The sequence below is a fragment of the Hyperolius riggenbachi genome, chromosome 7 (assembly GCF_040937935.1).
Source record: "Hyperolius riggenbachi isolate aHypRig1 chromosome 7, aHypRig1.pri, whole genome shotgun sequence".
Classification (NCBI taxonomy): domain Eukaryota; kingdom Metazoa; phylum Chordata; class Amphibia; order Anura; family Hyperoliidae; genus Hyperolius; species Hyperolius riggenbachi.
The window spans coordinates 14,036,932-14,061,069 of NC_090652.1; the positions used below are offsets into that span (position 1 = coordinate 14,036,932).

Sequence of the window (24,138 nt, forward strand, 5' to 3'; positions counted from 1 at the left end):
CAATGGTCAGGAAAAAGATGTGGGGAGCCTAGGGAGGACCCAGGTCCCGCTGCCGGCCGTTAGCTCAGCGTTCAATGAATGGGATTATAGATCCCATTCACAGATCGAAGCCCCCCGCAGAAAAACCGACAGCCTCTTAACAGAGGCTGCTGTTTTTCTGATTGTCAAAAAGTTTCCCGTCCTCCGAATGCGTCCTGGAAGCCTGATCGTACGCTTCCAGGGATTTTTTACTGTGGCCATCTTGTGGCCAAATAGTAAAACTACACCCACATCTATTTTTTATTAAACAAATGCATTATTTTACATTTAAAATTAGCTGTTTACCTCTGACACCACAAATTACCCGAATAAAATTTTTAAGGAAAAAAAAAATTACAATTAAAAACAAACAAACAAAAAAAACAAAAATAGTTACCCTAAGGGTCTGAACTTTTCAAAGATTTAAATTATAGGCTTGTAAATAGTGATGGACGCAAATTGAAAAAATGCATCTTTATTTCGAAATAAAATATCGGCGCCATACATTGTGATAGGGACATCATTTAAATGGTGTAATAGGCGGGACAAATGGGCAAATAAAAAACGTGGGTTTTAAATATGGTAGCATGAATTAATTTTAAACTATAATGGCCAAAAACTGACAAATAATGATTTTTTTCCATTTCTTTCTTAATATTCCTGTTAAAATGGATTTAGAATAAAATAATTACTAGGTAATGCCTAATGATGTTGATCCAGGGATTTTATCTGATTGCCATCTGGGGTCGGGAAGAAATTTTTTCCCTTTCGAGGCTAATTGGACCATGCCTTGTAAGTGTTTTTTCGCCTTCCTCTGGATCAGCAGTGATATGTGAGGGAGCAGGCTGGAGTTGTACTTTGTTCTCTGGTTGAACTTGATGGACGTATGTGTTTTTTCAACCCAAATAACTATGTAACTATATAATTCTTAGCAAAATGTATCACCCAAAGAAAGCTTAATTGGTGGTGGAAAAAACAAGATATAGACCAATTCATTGTGATGAGTAGTGATAAAGTTATTGGCAAATGAATGGGAGGTGAAAGTTCCTTAAATGCAAAAAATAAACAACCCTCAGGCTTAAAGTGGACCCAAACCAAACATTTTTTGTATTCAAAATATTTAGTTGCACCTCTCTGACACATACAAATATAAACACTCTTTCAAGCCTATGAGCATTTCAGTGCATGCTTTTCACCCTCCTCTTTTCATAGCTAGGGTTATACAGGTGGCAGCCATTAGCAATTCCTCCTTTGCTGGACACCATCTACTTCACCAGTTTGCCGGATTATTTGCCGGCAATATGAAAGGAAGGGAGGGGTTTCTCCAATAAATGTAAAATATTTTATATTTGTCATCATGCAGCTGAAAAAAGGCTGCTATTTATTATTATAATTTAGAAAATAGATTTTATTTCTGAAATCTTGTATTTTTAGTTTGGGTCCACTTTAAGTGGTTAAATTACATCTTTAACACTTGAAATGGAATACATAGAAGATGAACACAACCAATTACTAATTAGGCTTAGTACTGTATGTACCCATGTTTATCCCATCATCCCACCTCAGCTCAGGGACTTTAATGCATTAAATGTGTGGCTAGGTAGAACAAAGGTTTATGGTGCGGCACATCCCATATAGTGAGCGATGAACACAGGTAACAATCCTCACTGACCACTGTGGCAGCACCTGCAACTAGGACTAACTGTCACTGGATGTGTGCTCCGCTTCTAGTAAGAAGGAACAGTTCAAATACATATCACAAGGATCACAGGGGCATGCACCTTCCATCCAAGGCTTTATTTCCACAAAGGTGGCAGTGTTACAGTCCAAATGTACAACACATCGCATCAGCGTGCATAGCCAAACACAAATATTGAACAGCTTGTGTGGATCTTACGTGTCCATACTGTGACTGGTCAGTGGGAAGGAGGTGGGTGATAGGCACAGAGGTGGCGAGCGACGGCCGTTTCGCGTCTCCTGACGTTTGGTCATGCTACATGCCACTGAAAGAGGACCTCGTGAACTTCCAGGATTAAGGCGGGGTGTATGCCCCGCCCCTTCCGGTTGCATCACTTCCTCCTCATGAGAGCCCGTTGCCTTGGATACATAGACGCTAAATCCGGAGATCGGCAGGGCGGAGATCAAGACTCCGTCCATCCCTATAGCTCCACCTGTTTATTAAACGCTCGCTCTCGCGGCATTAAATAATTTATTACAAACCAATGCACTGAGCAGCATGAAAGAGCCCCGGGACTCTGTATAATATGCTGCCAGGTGCGTCTAGCAAGAAATAAACCACAACCAAAACATTTCCCACACTCAGTGCAGTAATAGAGCTTCTCACTAGTGACGGTCAAGTAGATGCAAATAACTTCGAGTTGATGCACATTTATGCCAATCAACCAATCGACTTTTATCTCAACAGGATTTAATTGGTTCATGTTCAAGCTGCACAAAAATTTGCATAAATTTCCATCAACTCGACATTATTTGCATTTACTTGACCATCACTACTTCTCACCAGCGATGCGAGAGGGATAAGCGGAACTGAACAAGCCTGTTATTGGCCGCTGCACTCCACTCTCCATACTCCTGACTTCCAGCTGTGTTGGGGAGATGGAGAGCAGTATGCTGCGGCCAGTTCAGGTTCACTAAAGGTGAAGTTATGTTTCACTGACTCTTACTTACCAGCCGTGTGAGATTTCTGATGCCTGAGAAGATATGATTTCCGTACAAAACATTTCCCACACTCAGCACATGAATATGGCTTCTCACCAGTGTGAGATCTCTCATGGATGACAAGATGTGCTTTCCGTACAAAACATTTCCTACACTCAGCACATGAATAGGGCTTCTCACCAGTGTGAGATCTCTCATGGGTGACAAGATGTGATTTATGTACAAAACATTTCCCACACTCAGCACACGAATACAGCTTCTCACCAGTGTGAAATCTCTCATGGGTGACAAGATTTGATTTCTGTGCAAAACATTTCCCACACTCAGCACATGAATAGGGCTTCACACCACTGTGAAATCTCTCATGACTGACAAGGTCTGATTTCCGTATAAAACATTTCCCACACTCAGCACATGAATACGGCTTCACACCAGTGTGAGATCTCTCATGAATGACAAGGTCTGATTTCTGTACAAAACATTTCCTACACTCGGCACATGAATAAGGCTTCTCACCAGTGTGAGTTCTCTCATGAATGACAAGCACTGCTTTCCGTAAAAAACATTTCCCACACTCAGCACATGAATAAGGCTTCTCTCCAGTGTGAGATCTCTCATGCCTTAGTAGACTACATTTCTTTACAAAACATTTCCCACACTCAGCACATGAATACGGCTTCTCACCAGTGTGAGTTCTCTCATGATTGACAAGCTCTGATTTCCGTACAAAACATTTCCCACACTCAGCACATGAATAGGGCTTCTCTCCAGTGTGAGTTCTCTTGCGTAGGCCTAGATTTGATTTCCTCAAAAAACATTTCCCGCGTGTGGAATAGGAATGAGACCCTCCAGCAAGGGAAGAGCTGTGCTGGGTATGAGGCCCCTTAGGATTATACAGTTGAGGGGGGTCTGGGGGAATATTTGGGGTAACCAGGATATCTGCAGGAGACTCTTGTCCAGTGACATCATCATCCGTTGTACAGTCTGTGGATACAGAGAGACGAGTCTCTGAGAGGTTCCTGATGCCGGGACTCTGCGCTGCAAATAGAGAAACATCATCACTTCCTGTTAGAGAATTCTGAGGGGAAGAATAATTATCATTAGGGATGGTCAGTGAGCTGCTGATAATTCCAAGCTGAGGCAAAGTTTGTGCAGACTGGAAATGGAGCAGATGCAGCAGCTGCATAACTTTACATAAAATTAGCATACAGTTTGCACCATCTCAGAGTTATTGGCATGCCACTGACTATCACAAGTTATCAGCCTGACTGAGAACTGCAGAAGGTGGAGCTCATTACAGGCGGCCGATCACATGACTACAACTTTGGCTTGCATGAAAATATTATGTAGCTGGGAGTTCAGCCAATTAAATGCATTTCCTGACCAATCTGATCATCTGCATACAATCTGCATGACATTTGCATACACGTCAGAGGTATTTGCATATCACTGACCCCTCCCACACCTAAAGCATTGGCCATACATTGAGCAGCAGTGAATGTAGAGCTTGATGAGACAGTGGAAGCAATGTGTTACTCCTGTGACAACAGACCTATATGTACTTATAGCAAGAGATCTGTGTTATGTTTGTAGAGCAATGTGGTGTCACTTCCACATTCTTATTACCGCTGTGTCCTCGTGTCACTCATATGCCCCGTGTAATGTACATGTTTCTCTCTCTTATTCCCAATTAAGCAAATAAGGAAACTGAGACTGGGGATGGTCTGACATTTCCATCAGAACGCCGATTTCCAAAACGTAAATGCAACAATAGGCATAATTCACAAAGGATTTTCACCTGTTTTCCTGTTTCCACCTCGTCTATGTTACATTTTTAGGCTTCCTAAGAGCAAAAATATAATATAACTAGCTGATTGCCCGACATTTCTCAGGTATGTATTTGGCTGGTGTTGGCTCTGCATACTTTTTCTAACCCTAACACACAATTACTCACTGACCAAGTTTGTGAGCTTTGCGGTCTTTGGTATCAATAATTTGCATTGAAATGAAAAAATCTGATTGGCTGTTTGTGGCTCCACACCCTTTTCTGAATTTGAACCCCAGTCACCCAATGACCAACTGTACCAGGTTTGAGGCCTGTGCCATTAACAGTGCAAGAATGGTAGCAATTAAATATTCCCCTTGAAAAGCAATAGGTGAAGTTTGATTCACTTTTGTAGGCTTCACCCACTTTTCTAAATAATTAACCCAGTCACCCAGTGACCAACTGTGCAAAGTTTAAGAACCCTGCCATTAACAGGCTGCAGTTTACATTTTCCCAATGAAATTTGTATTTGTCTCCACCCACTGATGACCATGCTTTGTCTGTGTATGTATTTGACTGCTGTTGGCTCCGCCCACTTTTTCTAACGCTAAATTACACACAATTACTCAATGACCAAGTTTGTGAGTTGTGGGGTCCTTGGCATCAATAATTTGTATTTTGTCATGAAATGAAACAAATCTGATTGGCTGTTTGTGGCTCTGTCCCCTTTTCTGAATTTGAACCCCAGTCACCCAATAACCAACTGTACCAGGTTTGAGGCTTGTGCCATTAACAGTGCAAGAATGACAGCTATTTTAATATGCCCCTTGAAAATCAACAGGTGAATTTTGAGTGGCTTTTTTAGTCCCCACCCACTTTTCTGAATATTAATCCCAGTCACCCAGTGACCAACTGTGCAAAGTTTTAGAACCCTGCTATTAACAGTGAAGAAGGGCTGCAGTTTACAATTCCCCCCCCCCAAAAAAAAAAAAATCTGTTTCTGACTCCACCCACTACTCAATGACCAAGTTTGTGAGCTTTCGGGTTCCTGACATAAAAATAATGCTAATGGAAGGAGTTTATCCAGTTAAGAAATCTGGCTGTTTGTGGCTCCGCCCCTTTGGTGAATTTGAACCCCAGTCACTTAATGACTGACTGTAGCAGGTTTGAGGCCTCTGCAATTAACAGTGTAAGAATGGTAGTAGTTTCAATATTCACCTTGAAAATTTTGATTGGCTCTTGTAGGCTCCACCTACATTTCCGTATATTAATCCCAGTCACCCAGTGACCAACTGTGCCACGTTTGAAAACCCTGCCATTAACAGTGTACACCAAAAAATCCACTGAAGTCTCAAAAAACAATCTTTATTTATTGATAAATGCATACAAATCCCCCATTGTCCCCACTAAAAAGAGCAGCCTATGATGTATTGCACCATATACACAGCCGGCATGAATTTGGACCCCAGTCACCTATCAGGTAAGAGGCCTCTGCCATTAACAGTGTAAGAATGGTAGCAATGTAAATATTCCCCTTGAAAATCAATAGGTGAAATTTGATTGGCTGTTGTTGGCTCCACCCACATTTCTGAATATTAATCCCATTCACCCAGTGGCCCACTGTGTCAAGTTTGGGAACCCTGCCATTAACAGTGTAAGAATGGCTGCAGTTTATATTTTCCCCTGGAAAAAATGTAGTTGTTGGCTCCGCCCACTTTTTCTAACCTTGACATACAGTCACTCAATGACCAAGTTTATGAGCTTTGGGCTTTTCGTATCAATAATTTGTATATTCCCATTGAAATTAAACAAATCTTATTGGCTGTTTGTGGCTCCACCCCCTTTCTGAATTTGAACCCCAGTCACCCAGTGACTAACAGTACCAGGTTTGAAGCATCTGCTATTAACAGTATAAGAATGGCAGCAATGTAAATATTCCCTTTAAAAATCAACAGGTGAATTTTAATTGGCTGTTGTAGGCTCCACCCACTCTCTTGAATATTCATCCCATTCACCCAGTGACCAGCTGTGCAAAGTTTGAGAACCCTGCCAGTAACAGTGTAAGAATGGCTGCAGTTTATATTTTCTTAGTGAACTTTATTTTTGGCTCCGCCCACTTTTTGTAACCTAGACACACAGCAATGTGTTACTCCTGTGACAACCAGGGCTGTGGAGTCGGTCCAAAAATCCACCGACTTCCGACTCCTCAGTTTAGGATTCCACCGACTCCGACTCCTCTAATTTGCATATTACAATTTTGTTGATTAAAAGTATGTAACATGAAATTTGTCTCTTAACTGCCAACGCTTAGGAATTTTACAAGACAACTGAAGTGAGAAGGATATGTAGACTACTATATTTATTCCCTTTAGACTAAAACTAGTCCTTGGTAAGAGTACTTGTAAAAGGTACAAACCGGAACAAAGAACATCTATCAGGCCCTAGGCAATGTAAGTGTGGGTACATGTAAGAGTGATGTGCAGGTACTCTGCAGGGGAATGAGGAGATTCTTCCTCTATTACACATTCTTCATGCACAATCTGAACAAGGTTTATGGGTGACAGACAACACCTCTGTGTTCAATGTGCACAACATTCTCAGTGGATTCCCTGCAGCTCTGTGGGGAGTGCATATGTAGAGTATAGTACTACTGTGTAACAAAGTAAACCTGAGACAGATGAAATTAAAGTTTTATACATACCTGGGGCTTCCTCCAGCCGCCTTCAGGATAATCAGTTCCTCGTTGTCCTCCTCCACCACCTGGATCTTCTGCTATGAGTCCAGGTATTTGAGCCAGTCAGGTGTAGTGCGCATGCACACACTCCGCCGCCGGGAGCGTACTACACCTGTGCAGCATGTTCCTGGCTGTGGGAGCGGCACGTGGCTGGACTGCGCTGACTGGCTGAATTACCGGGACTCATAGCAGAAGATCCGGGTGGTGGAGGACAGCGAGGGACTGATTGGCCTGAAGGGGGCTGGAGGAAGCCCCAGGTATGTATAAAACTTTACTTTTCATCCGTCTCAGGTACCCTTTAATTTGTAGTCACCAAACCAAATTTTAACAACATATCAAATTATTTGATTTCATGAGCAAAGGGAGTGCATTCATTTGCATAAATCAGCATCAATACAGAATTTTTACAGAGATTTCTGTGTACACATCATATATACTGTACAGTCACAATCAGATATGTATATCTGACCTTAAAAATACGGGGACTGCTTTATTGAAGCAGCACAAGTAACTAATTTTGATTGGTTTATTTCATTTTTGTGGACTAAGCACAGCTATTACTGTATATATACATTATTTTTAATGACTATTATCTGAGAAATAGAACATTTTTATCATATTTTCTATTTTAATTACAGTTGCAAATTCATTAGGAGTCGGTGCATTTTTTCCCGACTCCAACTCCAGGCACCCAAAATTGCCCCGACTCCGACTCCTCAGCCCTGGTGACAACAGACCTATATGTACTTATAGCAAGAGATCTGTGTTATGTTTGTAGAGCAATGTGGTGTCACCTCCACATTCTTATTACCGCTGTGTCCTCGTGTCACTCATATGCCCCGTGTAATGTACATGTTTCTCTCTCTTATTCCCAATTAAGCAAATAAGGAAACTGTGACTGGTGATGGGCTGACATTTCCATCAGAACGCCAATTTCCTAAACAGAAACGCTGCAATGTCAGAATGCCGCATTACAGCAACTCGGAAATGTCAGCCAATCACTGAGCTCAGAAGCATCGGACCAATCAGAGAATGCAGAATATTTCTGTGGAAATGGGAACCCCGCGGGATGCCTCCGCACTCTCTGATTGGTCCAATACTACTGAGTATTTCCCAGTCCTGTGATTGGAGTAACAATTTCAGAAAATTACTGTGGAAAGCGGAACACCACGGTCATCTCAGGCCAATCAGTGTACTGCGGTTTACATGTGGAAATGTGCAAGTTATGAGTACATCCACAATTATAGCTTACATTAAATGTAGCAGCATTAACCGGCCAATCAGATTCTCTACCAATCCGGAGCAATTATAGGCCCTAGCAACCAGATCCTAGCTACCTATCACAGGCTATCCCTCCCCTCTTGTATATAAGAGAGGTGAGACTGTCAGCCATTTTGTGGGCTCAGCGAGGAGGAGGATATTGAGGGAGACAGTGCGCTGCATTGTGCTGCAGAGAATCAGTTGTGTGTGGATTGAGTTGTGTGACAGAATCTGGTGACTTGTGAGATAGTGAGTGAGAGAGGAGTGAGTAGACAGACAGATTGTAGTGCACTAGTGAGTGAGAAGGAGGAGTTTGCTGAAGTTAGTGTGATAGAGCAGAAAGTCAGATGTGAGTGTAGAGAGGCCTAGTGACAGTGAGAGAGGGTGTGCTGTAGTGTGATAGAGAGAGCAGAGGCAGATTGTAGTGTAGTGCAGGGCCGGATCTGTACTGTCACCAGCCGCCCCCTGACCAACAACATCTCCTCCAACATCCCCACCCCCTCCTCTTCAGCATTGGTAGGTAGATAACCCCCCTCTTCAGTATAGTTAGTCAACTGCTCCCCCGTCCAACAGCATGACAGGAAGCCAGATGCCCCCCCACTTGCAGCACAGGTAGCCAGAAACACCCCCACCTCCTTGTAGTATAGATGGCCAGATGTTTCTTCCCTCCCCTTTGTAGTATAGATGGCCAGATGTTCCCCCTCCCCTTGTTGAATAGATGGCCAGATGTTTCTTCCCTTCCCCCTTGTAGTATAGATGGCCAGATGCCCCCCCCCCCCCCCCACTTGTAGTATACATGGGCAGATGTTTGCCCTTCCTCCTGTAGTATAGATGGGCAGATGTTTCTTTCCTCCCCCTTGTAGTATAGATTGCCAGATGTCTCCTTCCCCCCCTTTGTAGTATAGATGGCCAGATGTTTCTTCATTCCCCTTGTAGGATAGATGGCCAGATGTTTCCCCCCTCCTTGTAGTATAGGAGGAATCTGTGTTTTTCCCCTCCCCTCTCCTTGTAGTATAGATGGCCAGATGTTTCTTCCCTCCCGCTTGTAGAATAGATAGCCAGATGTTTCCCCTTCCCACCCCCTTGTAGTATAGATGGCCAGATGTTCTTCCCTCCCTCTTGTAGGATAGCTAGCCAGATGTTTATTCCCTCCCCTTGTAGTATAGATGGCCAGATGTTTCCCCCCCTCCTTGTAGTATAGATGGACAGATGTTTCTTCCCTCTCCTTTGTAGTATAGATGGCCAGATGCCCCCTCCTTGTAGTATAGATGGGCAGATGTTTCTTCCCTCCCCCTTGTAGTATAGAAGGCAAGATATTTCTCCCCCCCCCCCTCCTTGTAGTATAGATGGCTAGATGTTTCCCCTTCCTCCTGTAGTATAGATGGGCAGATGTTTCTTCCCTCCCCCTTGTAGTATAGATGGCCAGATGTTCCTCTCCCCTTGTAGTATAGATGGCCAGATGTTTCTTCATTCCCCTTGTAGTATAGATGGCCAGATGTTTCCCCATCCTTGTAGTATAGGAGGAATCTGTGTTTTCCCCTCTCCTTGTAGTATAGATGGCCAGATGTTTCCCCTCCCCCTTGCAGTATAGATGGCCAGATGTCCCCCGCCCCATTGTAGTATAGATGGCCAGATGTTTCCCCCTCCTTGTAGTGTAGATGGGCAATGTTTCTTCTCTCCCCCTTGTAGTGTAGATGGGCAATGTTTCCCCCCTCCCCCTTATAGGATAGCTGGCCAGATGCCTCTCCCCCCCCCCCTTGTAGTATAGATGGCCAGATGATTCTTCCCTCCCCCTTGTAGTATAGATAGCCAGATGTTCCCCCCATCTCTGTAGTATAGATGGCCGGATGTTTCCCCTCCCTCCCCCCTAGAAGCTTAGGTAGCCTGGTAGTCCCATCCACATCTCAGTACAGCTCCCACCACAGCAGCACCGCCAGTCACTAACCTCTCCGCCTGCCACCAGCGCCGAGGCTTCCTCTTCCCCTCATTGCCATCATTAGCCGCCACTGTGCATCTATTTCTTCAGCCAGCATCTCTCACATGTGGCTTGTTGGCACATTATTGGTGAATTACAATAGGAAACACCAGCTGCAGAAAGAGATGCACAGCGGCAGCTGTTGACGGAGGAAGGGAAGAGGAAGCTTTGGCGCTGGAGGAGAGCAGAGAGGTGAGTGACTGGCGGTGCTGCTATGTGGAGGGAGGGAGGGGGGAAACATCTGGAGAGTGACTCTCTGCCCAAAAGACCAGCCAGTTCCGGTTGCCTGCAGCTATTATGAAGTACTGAAACAATGAAGCAAGGCGGGCAGCCACAGACCGGGTCTGGCAAGCAGCCACACACACTACACAGCCAGCCACAGGCAACAGCAGGAGAGTTCTGCGGTCACACGCTCACCTGATCTCTCCCTGCACTGCAAGCTTGCAACTGAAAATTCAATTGCAAACTGCACATTTACAGCCCACTGGCCAACTGCCTTTGCTCCTGTGTCACCCTAGGCCTTGGCCTGGGCTTAAATCCAGCCCTGGTGTAGTGAGTGACTAGTGAGTGAGCGATGTTAGCTGTAGTGTGTCAGAGAGATAGTTTGTTTAGGAGTGTAGTGACAGTGAGGGAGCGTTAGTGTAGTTCACTTTCATTCTTTTAATTTTAGTTTGTAATTTTTTTAGTCAAAATTTTTGAAGAAGAACCTGTGTTTAGTTTTAGTTAGAGAGCGTTCACACAACTTGCTCTTTCACAATTAATGTTTTTTTTCTGTTCCCCAAGCCCCCAAATCCCTGAGCTGCCCCAATAAATTTCTAGTGTTTTCCCCCTTATATGTTTGTTCACAACGAAGCACAGCAAGGGTGATGACACTCCAAGCTGCAGGTGGAATGATGGTGGATGAGGCGGGTCCTTGTCTGGATGTCAGCAGGCAAGGCCCACCCGTCACATCCACAACCTGTGCAAGGAGAGGACGAGGTGGTGGTTGGCAGCAGCAGGCAAACCCCCCTGATCTGTGCAGTGCACCATTGGCCAGCAGCAGCAGCCACTATGGTGGATTGTATTTGAGGCAGAATGTGGGGAGACGCCCTCGAGGAGACAATGGGACCAAACTCCCAAGACCTGGTGGGGACTGTGGTGAAGGAAATGGCCCGTTTTTTCATGGCCAGGTGGAGGGCCTATCACTAAATGCACCTTGTCTGTCCAGTTCCCAGGTCACTCTGTTTGGGGATGATTTGTCTTTTGATGATGAGGTGGGCGACCGATCGTGGATGCCAACTGGTTCACCTACAGGCAGCAGTGATGGTTTATCAGTCAAGCATCAATCAGTCAGGATGGTGCATCAGGTGCAGTCTAGAAGCATGGACTAGGGGCATGGACTCCAATGGTAGGGTAGGCAGCAGCAGAGCCAAACCCAGGAGCACCCACCCCATCTGTGAGCACCTAGTCCCATGCTGGGCAACAGCCAGCTACAACTAGCAGGATTGTGTTGCGGTCATCCTCAGCATGGGGCTGCTTCACCATTAATAGTGAGGATGAGTCCTGCACGGTCTGCAACCTCTTTGGTGTACCGGTGAGCAGAGGGTAAGCGGGCACCAAGTTGGAGACACCGGGCATTATGTCTCACCTCAAAATCCATCACATGGTACAGTGGGATTTATTAAAGAGTGGCAGGAATGTACAGGGCAGCAGTGGACAGAGTGTGTCAGGAGGAGAAGCAGCAGCAAGAGGCCCCTCTCGTCTTCCTCTATCCATCACTCTGTGCATCATGTGCAGCCTGCCCAGTCCCACTGCACGCCAACCCCCTCTGCACACCAGGCTGGAAGCAGCATCCAGACCTCATCAGCTGTCTCCTCCCCCCAGTTTGTCACCCAGCGCCAGGCCTCTCTCCCCGAAATGATTGCATGGAAGAGGCCTCTCGCCCCAACTGACCCAACAGTGATCCGCAACAATGGGCTCCTGGCAAGATTGTTGCCCCAACAGCTCCTGCCCTATCAGCTGGGGAATGTGCCCCCTTCCACCAGCTGATGTGCTGTTTGGTGCCACAATGGTGGATCCCCAGCATCCATTATGTTACCAGGACTGCCATCCCAGCCCCACCAGCATGTAGTGGAATGTGTATCCTGGTTGTTGGACCATGCAGTCGGCAGCAGGGTGCACCTCACTACAGATGCCTGAGGGCCCTTTCACACTGGCACAGCACGGTGCCACATTTCCACCGCAGCCTACCGCTAGGGCAATGTTAGTCTATGGGGTCTTCCATACCGACGTGGTGCGGCACAATGCGACGGAAGTGATGTTTTTGTCGCGTCCACGACGCAAGTGCATACCTACGTTACCATGCGGCTCTTGTGGCGGACCAGAAGTCATGTAAGTCTATGGAGACGCACGTGTTTTTAAACTGACCGCCACATTTTGAAGTGCTGCACATGCGTGGAAGCGTATTTAAGCAATGTGCGTCTGAGCACGTGATTGCTTCACCAAAAGGAAGAGAGCGTCACTTCCTGCTTGGTCGTCTGCCAGACAGGGATTACCGTGTACTAAAGCAGTAATCCCCGAGGGCCTGTTGTTGGCGGTACGGCCCCCAGGGGGTTAAGGGGAGGCCAGTCTAACTCCTTTCTGCCCCCTCCTCTGTCCCAGGTAGTGTTGGTTGTAATGACCTGTAATTTATGGCTATCTGTAATGACAAGTCGTAATTGCAGCCTACAGCACCGTAGTTATAATCCGTAATCCGCCGCGATTACAAATTCTGACTACGAGTGTAATCAGCTGTAATTAAAACTTTCCATTACGGAAGTGCATTTTTTTTTATCAGAATGTCCCTAGCAACCAATAGGAATGAGCAGAGCTCTGGCCACAACCTTCCCTGTATAAGGCGGATGCCATCTTGGATTATCTCCTTGCTGTTACTCAGCACTGTGTGAGAGGTTGTGCTGGAGAGAGCAGTGCTGTGTATTTGAATTTTGTGATAGATTTGTGCTCATTTGAGACTCACTGAACCTGTGATTAATAGTTTAGTGGTTCAGTTAGAGAGTTAGCTTACTCATTGTTAGCTTTGTCATTCAGTTAGAGAGTTAGCTTATTGCACTAGTGAAAGCAAAAAGTTTTGAATCAGGACGATACCATTTATTGGCTAATTTAGAAGAAAAGGAGTAAGCTTTCAGCTATGAAGCCTTCCTCAGACTCGACTCCTGTATACTGACAACATGTAGAGCACACAGCTTATATGCACTGGACATTAAAAGGAGATACATTTATCACTTACCAATGCTCATGCCAGTAATAATGTCCTCTTCACTAGCCCTCATCATGTCACTCTCCTCCATAGACTGCTGATCACTCCTCACATAGGCATCTCCTTTTTCCTCCTTAATTTTCTCCATCATACCACCCTCCTCCATAGACTGCTGATCACTCATCACATAGGTCTCTCCTTCTTCCTTTTTAATTGTCCCCATCATGCCACTCTCCTCCATAGACTGCTGATCACTCATCACATAGGTATCTCCTTCTTCTTCTTTCATTGTCTCCATCATGCCACCCTCCTCCATAGACAGTTGATCACTCATCACATACGTAATTTGCTCTTTAAGATCAGATCTCAGTTCTGAAATTGATAACAAATTATAGGTGTAAGATATCAGTAATAATATTCAATGCACAGAAAAGAACATACATTGCTAGGGGGTGATAATATCCCATAAGCTGTGGTATCTGCACATTCAGTACCACAGTCCTCTCCCAGTGTGCCTTGCTCATCATCTGGTGCTTCTCTCCTCCTCTCCATGCACACATTCCTGGGAGGTTACAGCAATGCCGGCAGCGGTAGATGGATGAGGATGTGAAGAGAGAACAGCTGGAGATATAGGAAGATAAGAGCTGAGGCCTGCAGCTAATTAGTTATGAATTATCATTACTTATGGCTCTGGCAGCTGATGAACTGGGCAGATGGGACTGCAGCTACGTATACTGACCCTACCTGCCCATCACCTACTAACCCCAAACCTTCCAAGAGCCATAGCAACAAATCTCCCAGCTGGGACAGTGCCAAATACCAGGACAGAAGAAGAAGGTCTCCCAACCACTCTGCAGCTGCAACCTCCATCTTCTCTGTCTGTCCTACCAGTCATGCCCCTTGTTACCTGGCTCCACCCACCTAGCTGTGACCCCACCATCAATTTTATGTACACTCCAACCTCACCCACTGTGGGCCACCCAACACCAGTGGCTCCTGACTGCACACTGGCTTCTTCTCATCAGAGAAACAATGGATACAGTCATATGGTGCACCTGTCTCATCTGCTGAAAATGGATGCAATGCACAGATCCTGCTCCTTCAGGACCTCCCTCCCTGAGACCTCCACTAATCACGATAACTCCATTGCACAACATATTATTAGCTGCAGGCATTCCTGACCGTTGCTATGAACAGCTGCTGGGAAAAGCTATCAGGGAAAGTGTCCTCTTTCACAGGGAAGAGATACCGGCCTGCCTTCAATAACGGCTGGGATAAACATGAAACACCTCTGACAGCACAAGAAGTGAGGGAAATCCAGAGATAAGGTAACACAGAGAGTGTGCATACGTGTGAGACACTAGCTGGAGGTGGGAGCTGCTCCACGAGGATCTTATGGGCTCAGTATTCCCTGGCATACAAGATCAGCCAATCAGAGCTCTGCACTATTCACAGATTATATTATTCTGTATGTCTCCCTCCCTAAGGGGCAATTATGTAAACTAACCCCCCCACATAGATACTTTGTATCATTCTTAGGAATAAAGGCAGACTACCCTAACAATAAAACTACTACTCCCTGCAAGCTCTCTCCATAGAGATGCATGCGCCTGGATTCCTGCTCACACCCTTCATATCACTAAACATTCACCCCTTATGTCGGTATAGAATTCAGACATCTCATCACATGTCACTCCAGCCATTGATAACATAGCAATGGAGCTCAAGGGGTGGTCTGACTGGTGACTGGTCTGGTGGATGGCTAATATCTGGAAGGCTTGGGAAGCCATCATAAAGGCATTAAGAGGCACCCAGGAGAGTATAAAACTGAGTTCAAAACAAATAAAAGAGAATAAAGGGGAGGTGACTTACCTCAATAATGACAAATTCATATATATAAATACAATGTACTAGCCGACCCGCGGCGTAGCATACGCCGCATAAGGGGGTAGAGGGCAGGAAGGGGGTATTGGGCACAGCGGCGGGGAGAGGGGTCGGACCCCCCCTCAACTGGGTCCCCCATGTGCACTCCCCCTCCAGCTTAAGCTCAGCAGGAAACCCCCCCCCCCCTCACCTGGGTCCCCCATGTGCGCTCCCCCTCCTGCTTAAAGGGAATGTCCAAGCAAAATTAAAAAATGAGTTTCACTTACCTGGGGCTTCTACCAGCTTCATGCAGCCATCCTGTGCCCTCGTAGTCACTCACTGTTGCTCCAGTCCCCTGCCGCCAGCTTGCCGACCTCGGAGGTCGACAGGACGCATTGCGTACATTTTTACGCATTACCGCTAGTGCAGGAACATTAACACATACATTTTTACGCATTACTGGTTCAATGCGTATATTTTTACGCATTGAACCAGTAATGCGTAAAAATGTATGTGTTAATGTTCCTGCACTAGCAGGAATGCGTAAAAATGTACGCAATGCGTCCCGCCGACCTCCGAGGTCGGCAAGCTGCCAGCGGGGGACTGGAGCAGCAGTGAGTGACTACGAGGGCACAGGATGGCTGCATGAAGCTGGTAGAAGCCCCAGGTAAGTGAAACTCAATTCTTTATTTTGCTTGAACCTTCCCTTTAAGCACAGTAGCAGCCGCCACTATTAGTAAGAGGCAGCGGGCGGGGATGCCTCACCTCTTCCGTGTTCCAGCGTGCGTTCCACTGTTGTCACTTCCTGCAATGCCGCCCACTGTATTGGTGTAATTTGCCTTTTTAAAACAGAAGGAAATCTGCAATAATTAAGCTATAAGTGAACATTTGTGGTTACCCACAATGCACTGCTTCTAAATATGCCAATTATTCCTTTTCACCCTTAGTAACCCAAGCAAGCATCCAGAACCACTGGTGTATAGCAAGCCTATAGCTTTAAATTTTACACAGCCATATCAAACCCACATGTGACAGCCTGTTTCAGACTTTTGGTCCTCATCTGTACATGGCAACAATTGATATGGCTGTATGAGATAGGGCTTGGACCAGTACAACAGAGTAACCAAGCAGCTCAGGATGACCCAAACCTCTCGGAATGTATAGGGGGATAGAAGGGACCAAAAAGACCTTCTACTAAAAAAATCAAAGCTTGGTGTAATTTGGCTTCCTAAAACAGAAGAAAATCTGCAATAATTCAGCTATAAGTGAATATTTGTGGTTACCCACAATGCACCGCTACTAAATATGCAAATTATTACTTTTCACCCTTGGTAAGTCAAGCAAGCCTATGGGCCTGATTCACAAAGCGGTGCAAACTGTTTAGCACGGGTGTGCTAAACAGTTAGCACGCGAATTACCATTCGCGGACTTTTGCGCGCGCAAAGTGCCGCGATTTGCGCGATCGCGGCCTTTTGCGCGCACAATATGCCGCGAATCGTGGCACTTTGCGCACGCAAAAGTCCGCGATCACGACAAATTGCGCACGCAAATGCACTGCTACTGAATATGCAAATTATCCCTCTTTGCCCTTGGTTTGATATGACACTACTTCTTCTTCTTGCTTGGACCAGTCCCTTCTTCTTGCTTGGACCGGCCCTGGGTGCAGGGCGCTACTTCTTCTTCTTGCTTGAAGGTTGAGGCACTTACTCTATTATATATAGAGATTTCAAATAAGCACAGGCAACGCGTTTCGTGGGTCTCTGCCCACTTCCTCAGGCCAAATAATGTGTTGAAGGGTTTCAAATGCCAGGTGCATCAAGTAGTCTTCCTCCCCAAGTTAACAAGGCAGATGTGCCCTAGGGTTGCCGTGGTATACCGGTATGACTATCCCTGACTTATACTGCGGCCACCTATTACTGGCTACACCTATCCAAGGCTACCTATACTGCGGACACCTATTACTAGCTATACCTATCCCTGGCTACCTATACTGAGCCCACGTATTACTGGCTACACTTATCCCTGGCTACCTGTACTACTGTCACCTATTACTGGCTACATCTATCCCTCGCTACCTATACTGTGGCCACCTATTACTGGCTACACCTATCCGTGGCTACCTATACTTAAGCCACCTATTACTGGCTACACTTATACCTGGCTACCTATACTTCAGCCACCTATTACTGGCTACACCTATCCCTGGCTACCTGTACTACGGTCACCTATTACTAGCTACACCTATCCCTGGCTACCTGTACTATGGTCACCTATTACTGGCTACACCTACCCCTGGCTACCTATACTGTGGCCACCTATTACTGGCTACACCTATCCCTCGCCACCTATACTGTGGCCACCTATTACTGGCTAAACCTATCCGTGGCTACCTATACTTCAGCCACCTATTACTGGCTACACCTATTCCTGGCTACCTATACTGCATCCACCTATTACTGGCTACACCTATACCTGGCTACTTATACTGGTAACACCTATACCTGGCTTCCATACAGGGGGGGGGGGGGGGGTTTATGGAGCTCTGTAAAAACAACGCCAGAGATTTAGGCACTGTTACATCTTTATATACAGCTATAAAAACACTGTAATTTGGCAACCAGCAATAGCTGGAAGCTGAATTACATCTTTCACCACTAACCACGACATGGAGGGGTAATAGTATTTAACGCCGTAGCTTAAAGCGGTATCGTCACCATAAAAATCAAATTTCAACAGCAACTGGTCTGAGTGTATTAAGTGATAAAGATGCTAATGCTGCATTCAAAACTTTCAAAACTTTTTCTGCTGTTATGATTTGGAGTTATCACATACTTAAGGAGCACTGGCCCTTTAGTAGTCTGTGCCAAAGAATTGCATGCTGGGGGTTCTTTTTATCTTTAATCTAGTCCTCCTCTTCCCTTTATTTCCCTGCCAGCTCCTTATCTGAAACCTAATCCCCTACTCACTTGTGTTTACAAGCAAGGCTGAGGCGACTCAGCGATTGGAGGAGACAAGAAAAAAAGTAAAGGGCAGAAATGACATCACGAGTTAGCCTTAACTGTGGACAAAAGACATGGCCCCCTCCAGGAACAGAATTCTCATCATTTACTATATAACATTCACTGAAATCAAAACGTGGACAGTATAATACATGTGTTATGTAAGTAGATCAAGTATTTATCTACTTATATATGTGTTTTTTTCCCTGGCATAGTATGGCTGATCCTACTGCTTTAAGCATATGTATGCCAAGGGAGTGGGCACATCTGGCTACCATACTCCTTGATCATTCTTTTTCCGCTCTCTGCCCAGCCGGCGGGACACAAGGGGGGGGGGGGAGGGGCAGCGTGGGATAGCGGGATGGCCCCCCAAATCAGGACAGTCCCACAGGATTTGGGATGGTTGGGGGGCCTGCAAGGGTAAATGCCAGCACTGAGGGACATGGCTATATTCAATATATATCTTCTCTGTGATGTGACTGAATTATTACTAGGAAGGTGAGATCCGACCGATAATCTATGGTACATGTAGGGGGAGCAATAGAAAACTGGCAAACAAGTCACAGCAGTTATATATAAGTCTCATCAAGGGGGATGATCAGGATAGTGACAGGTGTACTATGTCCTCCTCTGTAACAAAGCATGCCCACCCCAAACCTCTGCTCTGCTCCGCTCCATATATAACAAGATTCACACAATTACCTCCTCCAGCCGCGGGTTCTCTCACCTCCTGCAACTTCTCTTCCTGCTGTTACATCACTTCCTGTCTTTGTATTAATCTCCTCCTTTCTGTGCGTTCCACGTGGGAGAGGTGAGATCGACACCTTGTGGTGAATAAGCTAACTACAAGTTCCTTTTGTGGCAAAACCTGCAGTCAGCCTTTGATTACTATTTATTATTATTATTATTTTTAATTATCAATCACAGCACAACTCCCTCATCTACATCTTCATCACCATCTATTATCATTACTAGCACATGTATGCCTGTTGGACATTTCACAGGTTGAACATTCCCAATTTCAATGTATTTTGCTACATCCACATAGCAGAAAACAAGCGCAAAATCAAACTCAGTAAAACTGTATGGGCTGCAGAACAAATTTTTTTGCCTCTTTTTTGAACCATTTTAAAATCGTACATATTGGATCTTCCACATAGTGCAGTTTTAATATAATGCTTTCCTATGGCGAAATATGCATGTGTTTTGATATATGTATATGTATATATATATATATATATATATATATATATATATATATATATATATTCCCTGGTGCTTCCATGGCAGCATACTATGGGTTAGGCACCGCCCCTCAACCCTTATTGGACACCATAACTATAAGTCTTTGTTTGGTTACCTGACCTACCATTCTTTTTTCTTTGTCCTCCCCTCTCTATGGACACTATTTATATCACTTTTTTCCCCCTTCTTATCCAGGTCCCCCAGGGTTTATCCCTTTCCCTGGGGAAGGCCCCTATATGTGCTAAATGCATGTTTGTGGGCTGCGGAAGTGAATAGTTCCGCCGAAGTGCAATGTCTGCTAATGCAGAACAGTCACATGGCTGCAAAAAAGTTTATGTTTAGTTTTTTTTTTCTCTCCTACCTTTCTTTCTTCCCTATTTTCTTCTGTGCGGCGGTTCAGCCGTGTGTAAGGTGTCAGCAGGCGAGCGGCGAAGTGCCTGCCACTCTGCCCGGTATGCAGGCGAGGTCCTTCTCGGTGGACGCCGGGTGAGGAGGCAGCTGGACGCTGGCTAGGGTTGCCACCTCATCCCTTTAAATACCGGCACATATGAATTATACATGCCTTGTGGCTAGTTAGATGCAATTTAGGCACTGATTATGTGTGAGTAGCCCCAGAACCTGTATAATTCATATGTGGCGGTATTTAAAGGAATGAGGTGGCAACCCAGACGCTGGCTCTGCTGCTAGCACGCTCTCTCTCTCTCGCGCGCACGAGACTAGGGTGGAATTTCTACTTCCACCTTGGGCTCCTCCTCTTTGCCCTTTCTTTCTGTAGCAGCAGTCATCTTTGTTGTGGGCAGCTCGCTCTGAGCATGCCCAGTTATCTCTGCTCTATTTAAAGAGTAACTGTCAGGCTGCAAAAGCTAATTTAAACCTCTATTCTCCTGTGTTAAACAGTTTAGAAGGAAGTCAAAAAGGCACTACTGAAGTTAAAAATCTCTCTTACGTTTGATGTGTGCTGACAGCAAGGCTCTGTATTCCCAACCCCATAAAAAGGACGAGAGGACGCATACCATACAGCAAAGCATTCTGGGGCCCTCCCCTCGGCTGCTAGTGAGAAGTAGGCTCAAGTTACAACTGCATGTCCAGCTAACAGCACTGATAAATCTCCAGGCAGAGTACACTGCAGGAGTCCGCTATTGTTCCTAGCCACATGGCTAATTAATATTCACTGCACAGTACTGTTATTCATTAGGAGCTTTTTTTCTGAGTGGAATCATCAGGAAGCAGGCAGGACATGACGACACATTTGGCTTCATAGGAGACAGACAAACATGGAACCTGCCATGAGCTGTCAGGAGCATCATTCTCTGCAAATACTATATAAAAATTATGTGAAGTACAAACATGGACAGTGAAATGCATATGTAATGTAAGTACAGCCAATATTTAGCTACTGATATATGTGTTTATTTTCTCTGAGACCTTATACCTAACAGCTCCTCTTTAAACAGCCGTCTTTCAGCCTGACAGGTGCTTTTTACTGAGCTCCTGTCAGAGCTGCTACAGTGGAAGCTGACATACTCCCTCCAGTGGACAAATTGAATACATACATATCTGAAATCAGGTTTAAATATGTTATTTTTTTCCAGATCTTTTTCTTTTCTATACATTTCATTTCTTTGTTTTATTCTTACTATTTTTTCTTTTTTCTCTATTGCAGCAATTTTTCTTTACCTGAAAAATGGGTCGAACAAAAGATCGGCGAGAAGCTCACAGGTATTTAAAAAAAAAAAAAAAGGAGGGTCTTGGCTACGTGAATACTAATTAGTATTCCTTTTAGCCCCTCTAGACCTAAGAAAGATGGGAAACAACATTCTCAAACTTCTTCAAAACATCACAAGTCTTCTCGGAAAGATGAAGGGGCTGCACCTTAATGGGGAGGGTGCAGCTGCATTGGGGGAGAAGATGGCTAAACGGTTGGAGGAGATTTTAAACTAGGATCTGGGGGGAGGCGGGAGGATAAAGTCTCAATACGTAGACAAGATGAGGTAAAAAGACAGTGGGAACCTATCATTATGGAGGGTGGAGAGGGGGGTGGGGACAGTGTAAAGATTAAGGAGGTTGGTAAAAATTCAAGTAGCCAATTTCATGTAAACAAAATTGGTAAATGTGGTGGTAAAAATATAAAGTGCATGGTAACCAATGCTCGGAGCCTTGCAAATAAAATAGACGAACTAGAGTTCATTCTGAATGACAAAGGCTATGACATTGTGGGAATAACCGAGACATGGATGGATGAAAGCCATGACTGGATAGCTAATTTAAAAGGATACAATGTGTTTAGGAGGGATAGAACAGGGAAAAAAGGTGGAGGGGTTTGTCTCTTTGTTAAGAATTCTCTTACAGCTGTCCTCAACGATGAGATGGAGGAAGATTGCGAAGATGTGGAGTCCGTTTGGGTAAATATTCATGGTGGAAATAAAAGTTGCCAATTGCTTATTGGGGTATGCTACAGGCCACCTCTTATTAATGAAGCTGCAGAACTGCGATTACTACAGCAGATTGAAAAAGCTGCAGGTAAAAATGAGGTCATAATTATGGGCGACTTCAACTTTCCAGACATTGACTGGAGTATTGAGGCTACCCATTCTGGTAAAAGCAGCAGATTTCTGGCAGCACTACAGGACAATTACTTGACTCAAATGGTAACTGAACCAACTAGGGGGCATGCGTTACTGGATCTGATCATTTCTAATAGACCAGATAATGTATCAAATGTGCAGGTTCAAGAACATTTGGGAAATAGTGATCACAACATGATAACGTTTGATCTGATGACTGATAGGCCACGGGGCAGCGGGACCACTAAAACTATGAATTTTAGAAAAGCAAAGTTCACTCAAATTAGGCAGGCACTAAGTTTGGTGAACTGGGATAATGTACTACAAGGGGAAGACACTGAAGGGAAATGGCAAGCTTTTAAACTTATACTCAATCAATACTGTAGTATGTATATCCCATATGGAAACAAAATGTCTAGGAATAAAAAAAGGCCTCTATGGATGAATAGAAAGGTTAAAGATAAAATGAAGAGGAAAAAGAATGCCTATAAGGTCTTAAAACAGGAGGGGACCGAGGCTGCACTAAGCAATTATAAGGAGTGCAATAAAAATTGTAAAAAAGAAATCAGGCAGGCAAAGATTGAAGCTGAAAAACAAATCGCTAAGGATATCAAATCTAACCCAAAAAAGTTTTACAAGTACATTAACTCTAAAAAAAGAAAGGTTGACTGTATAGGACTCCTAAAGGATGAGGATGGGAACTCAATGGTGGATGACCAAGGTAAGGCAGAGTTATTAAATGCTTTCTTTGCTTCTGTCTTCACAAAAGAAACAGCACTGTTGCAAACTACAGAGGCAGAAGAGTCTCAATCTTCTAACTGTAATATTAAATACTTAACGCAGGAAGAAGTGAAGGCAAGACTAAATAAATTAAAAATAGACAAGGCACCTGGCCCGGATGGCATGCATCCTCGGGTCCTAAGGGAATTAACCACTTCCCGACCGCCGTATGTACAATTGGCGGCCGGGAAGTGCACCCCGCAAGGACCGCCGTATTGACAATTGGCGGCGGTCCTTGTAGGGGCATGGGCGGAGCGATTGCGTCATCCGTGACGCGATCCTCCGCCTCCGCCTGGCGCCGCTCACCCGCCGCAACATCCCGCCGGCCATACGGAAGCGCCGGCGGGATGTTAACCCGACGATCGCCGCATACAAAGTGTATAATACACTTTGTAATGTTTACAAAGTGTATTATACAGGCTGCCTCCTGCCCTGGTGGTCCCAGTGTCCGAGGGACCACCAGGGCAGGCTGCAGCCACCCTAGTCTGCACCAAGCACACTGATTTTTTACCCCCCCTGCCCCAGATCGCCCACAGCACCCATCAGACCCCCCCCCCTGCCCACCCCCCAGACCCCTGTTTGCACCCAATCACCCCCCTAATCACCCATCAATCACTCCCTGTCACTATCTGTCAACGCTATTTTTTTTTTTAGCCCCCCCCAGACCCCCCCCCCATGTACTGTATGCTTCTATCCCCCCTGATCACCTGTCAATCACCTGTCAATCGCCTGTCAATCACCCATCAATCACCCCCTGTCACTGCCACCCATCAATCAGCCCCTAACCTGCCCCTTGCGGGCAATCTGATCACCCCCCCCCCCCCCACACCAATAGATCGCCCGCAGATCCGACATCAGATCACCTCCCAAATCCATTGTTTACATCTATTCTCTCCTCCCACACCCATTAATTACCCATCAATCACCCATCAATCACCCCCTATCACCACCTGTCACTTTTACCTATCAGATCAGACCCTAATCTGCCCCTTGCGGGCACCCAATCACCAGCCCACACGCT

General features: G+C 45.3%; 2 protein-coding genes across 3 annotated transcripts in view; both read right to left on the bottom strand.

The window, feature by feature from the left end:
* LOC137524104 (zinc finger protein 605-like) overlaps positions 1–24,138 on the bottom strand; it is a 125,579-nt gene that overhangs the window by 48,553 nt on the left and 52,888 nt on the right. The gene's annotated exons all lie outside the window — the stretch shown is intronic.
* Positions 571–20,189, bottom strand: LOC137524105 (zinc finger protein 300-like). 2 transcript variants are annotated; one of them, XM_068243615.1, is made up of 3 exons: positions 20,135–20,189; positions 13,697–14,038; positions 571–3,735 (listed from the first exon to the last, which is right to left on the bottom strand). In XM_068243615.1, the coding sequence occupies exons 2-3, from the start codon at positions 13,998–14,000 to the stop codon at positions 2,699–2,701; spliced, it is 1,341 nt and encodes a 446-aa protein (XP_068099716.1). In that variant the 5' UTR covers positions 14,001–14,038; positions 20,135–20,189; the 3' UTR covers positions 571–2,698. The 2 variants fall into 2 exon arrangements, with proteins under 2 accessions (XP_068099716.1, XP_068099715.1); XM_068243614.1 differs by lacking the exon at positions 20,135–20,189 and adding an exon at positions 19,231–19,272.

Coding starts and splice junctions, on each gene's coding strand:
- LOC137524105 (XM_068243615.1), bottom strand. CDS start 14,000: ATGAGTGATCAACTGTCTATGGAGGAGGGTGGCATGATGGAGACAATG. Junction 3,736..13,696: donor TATTACTGGCATGAGCATTG/GTAAGTGATAAA, acceptor CTCTATTTGCAG/CGCAGAGTCCCGGCATCAGG.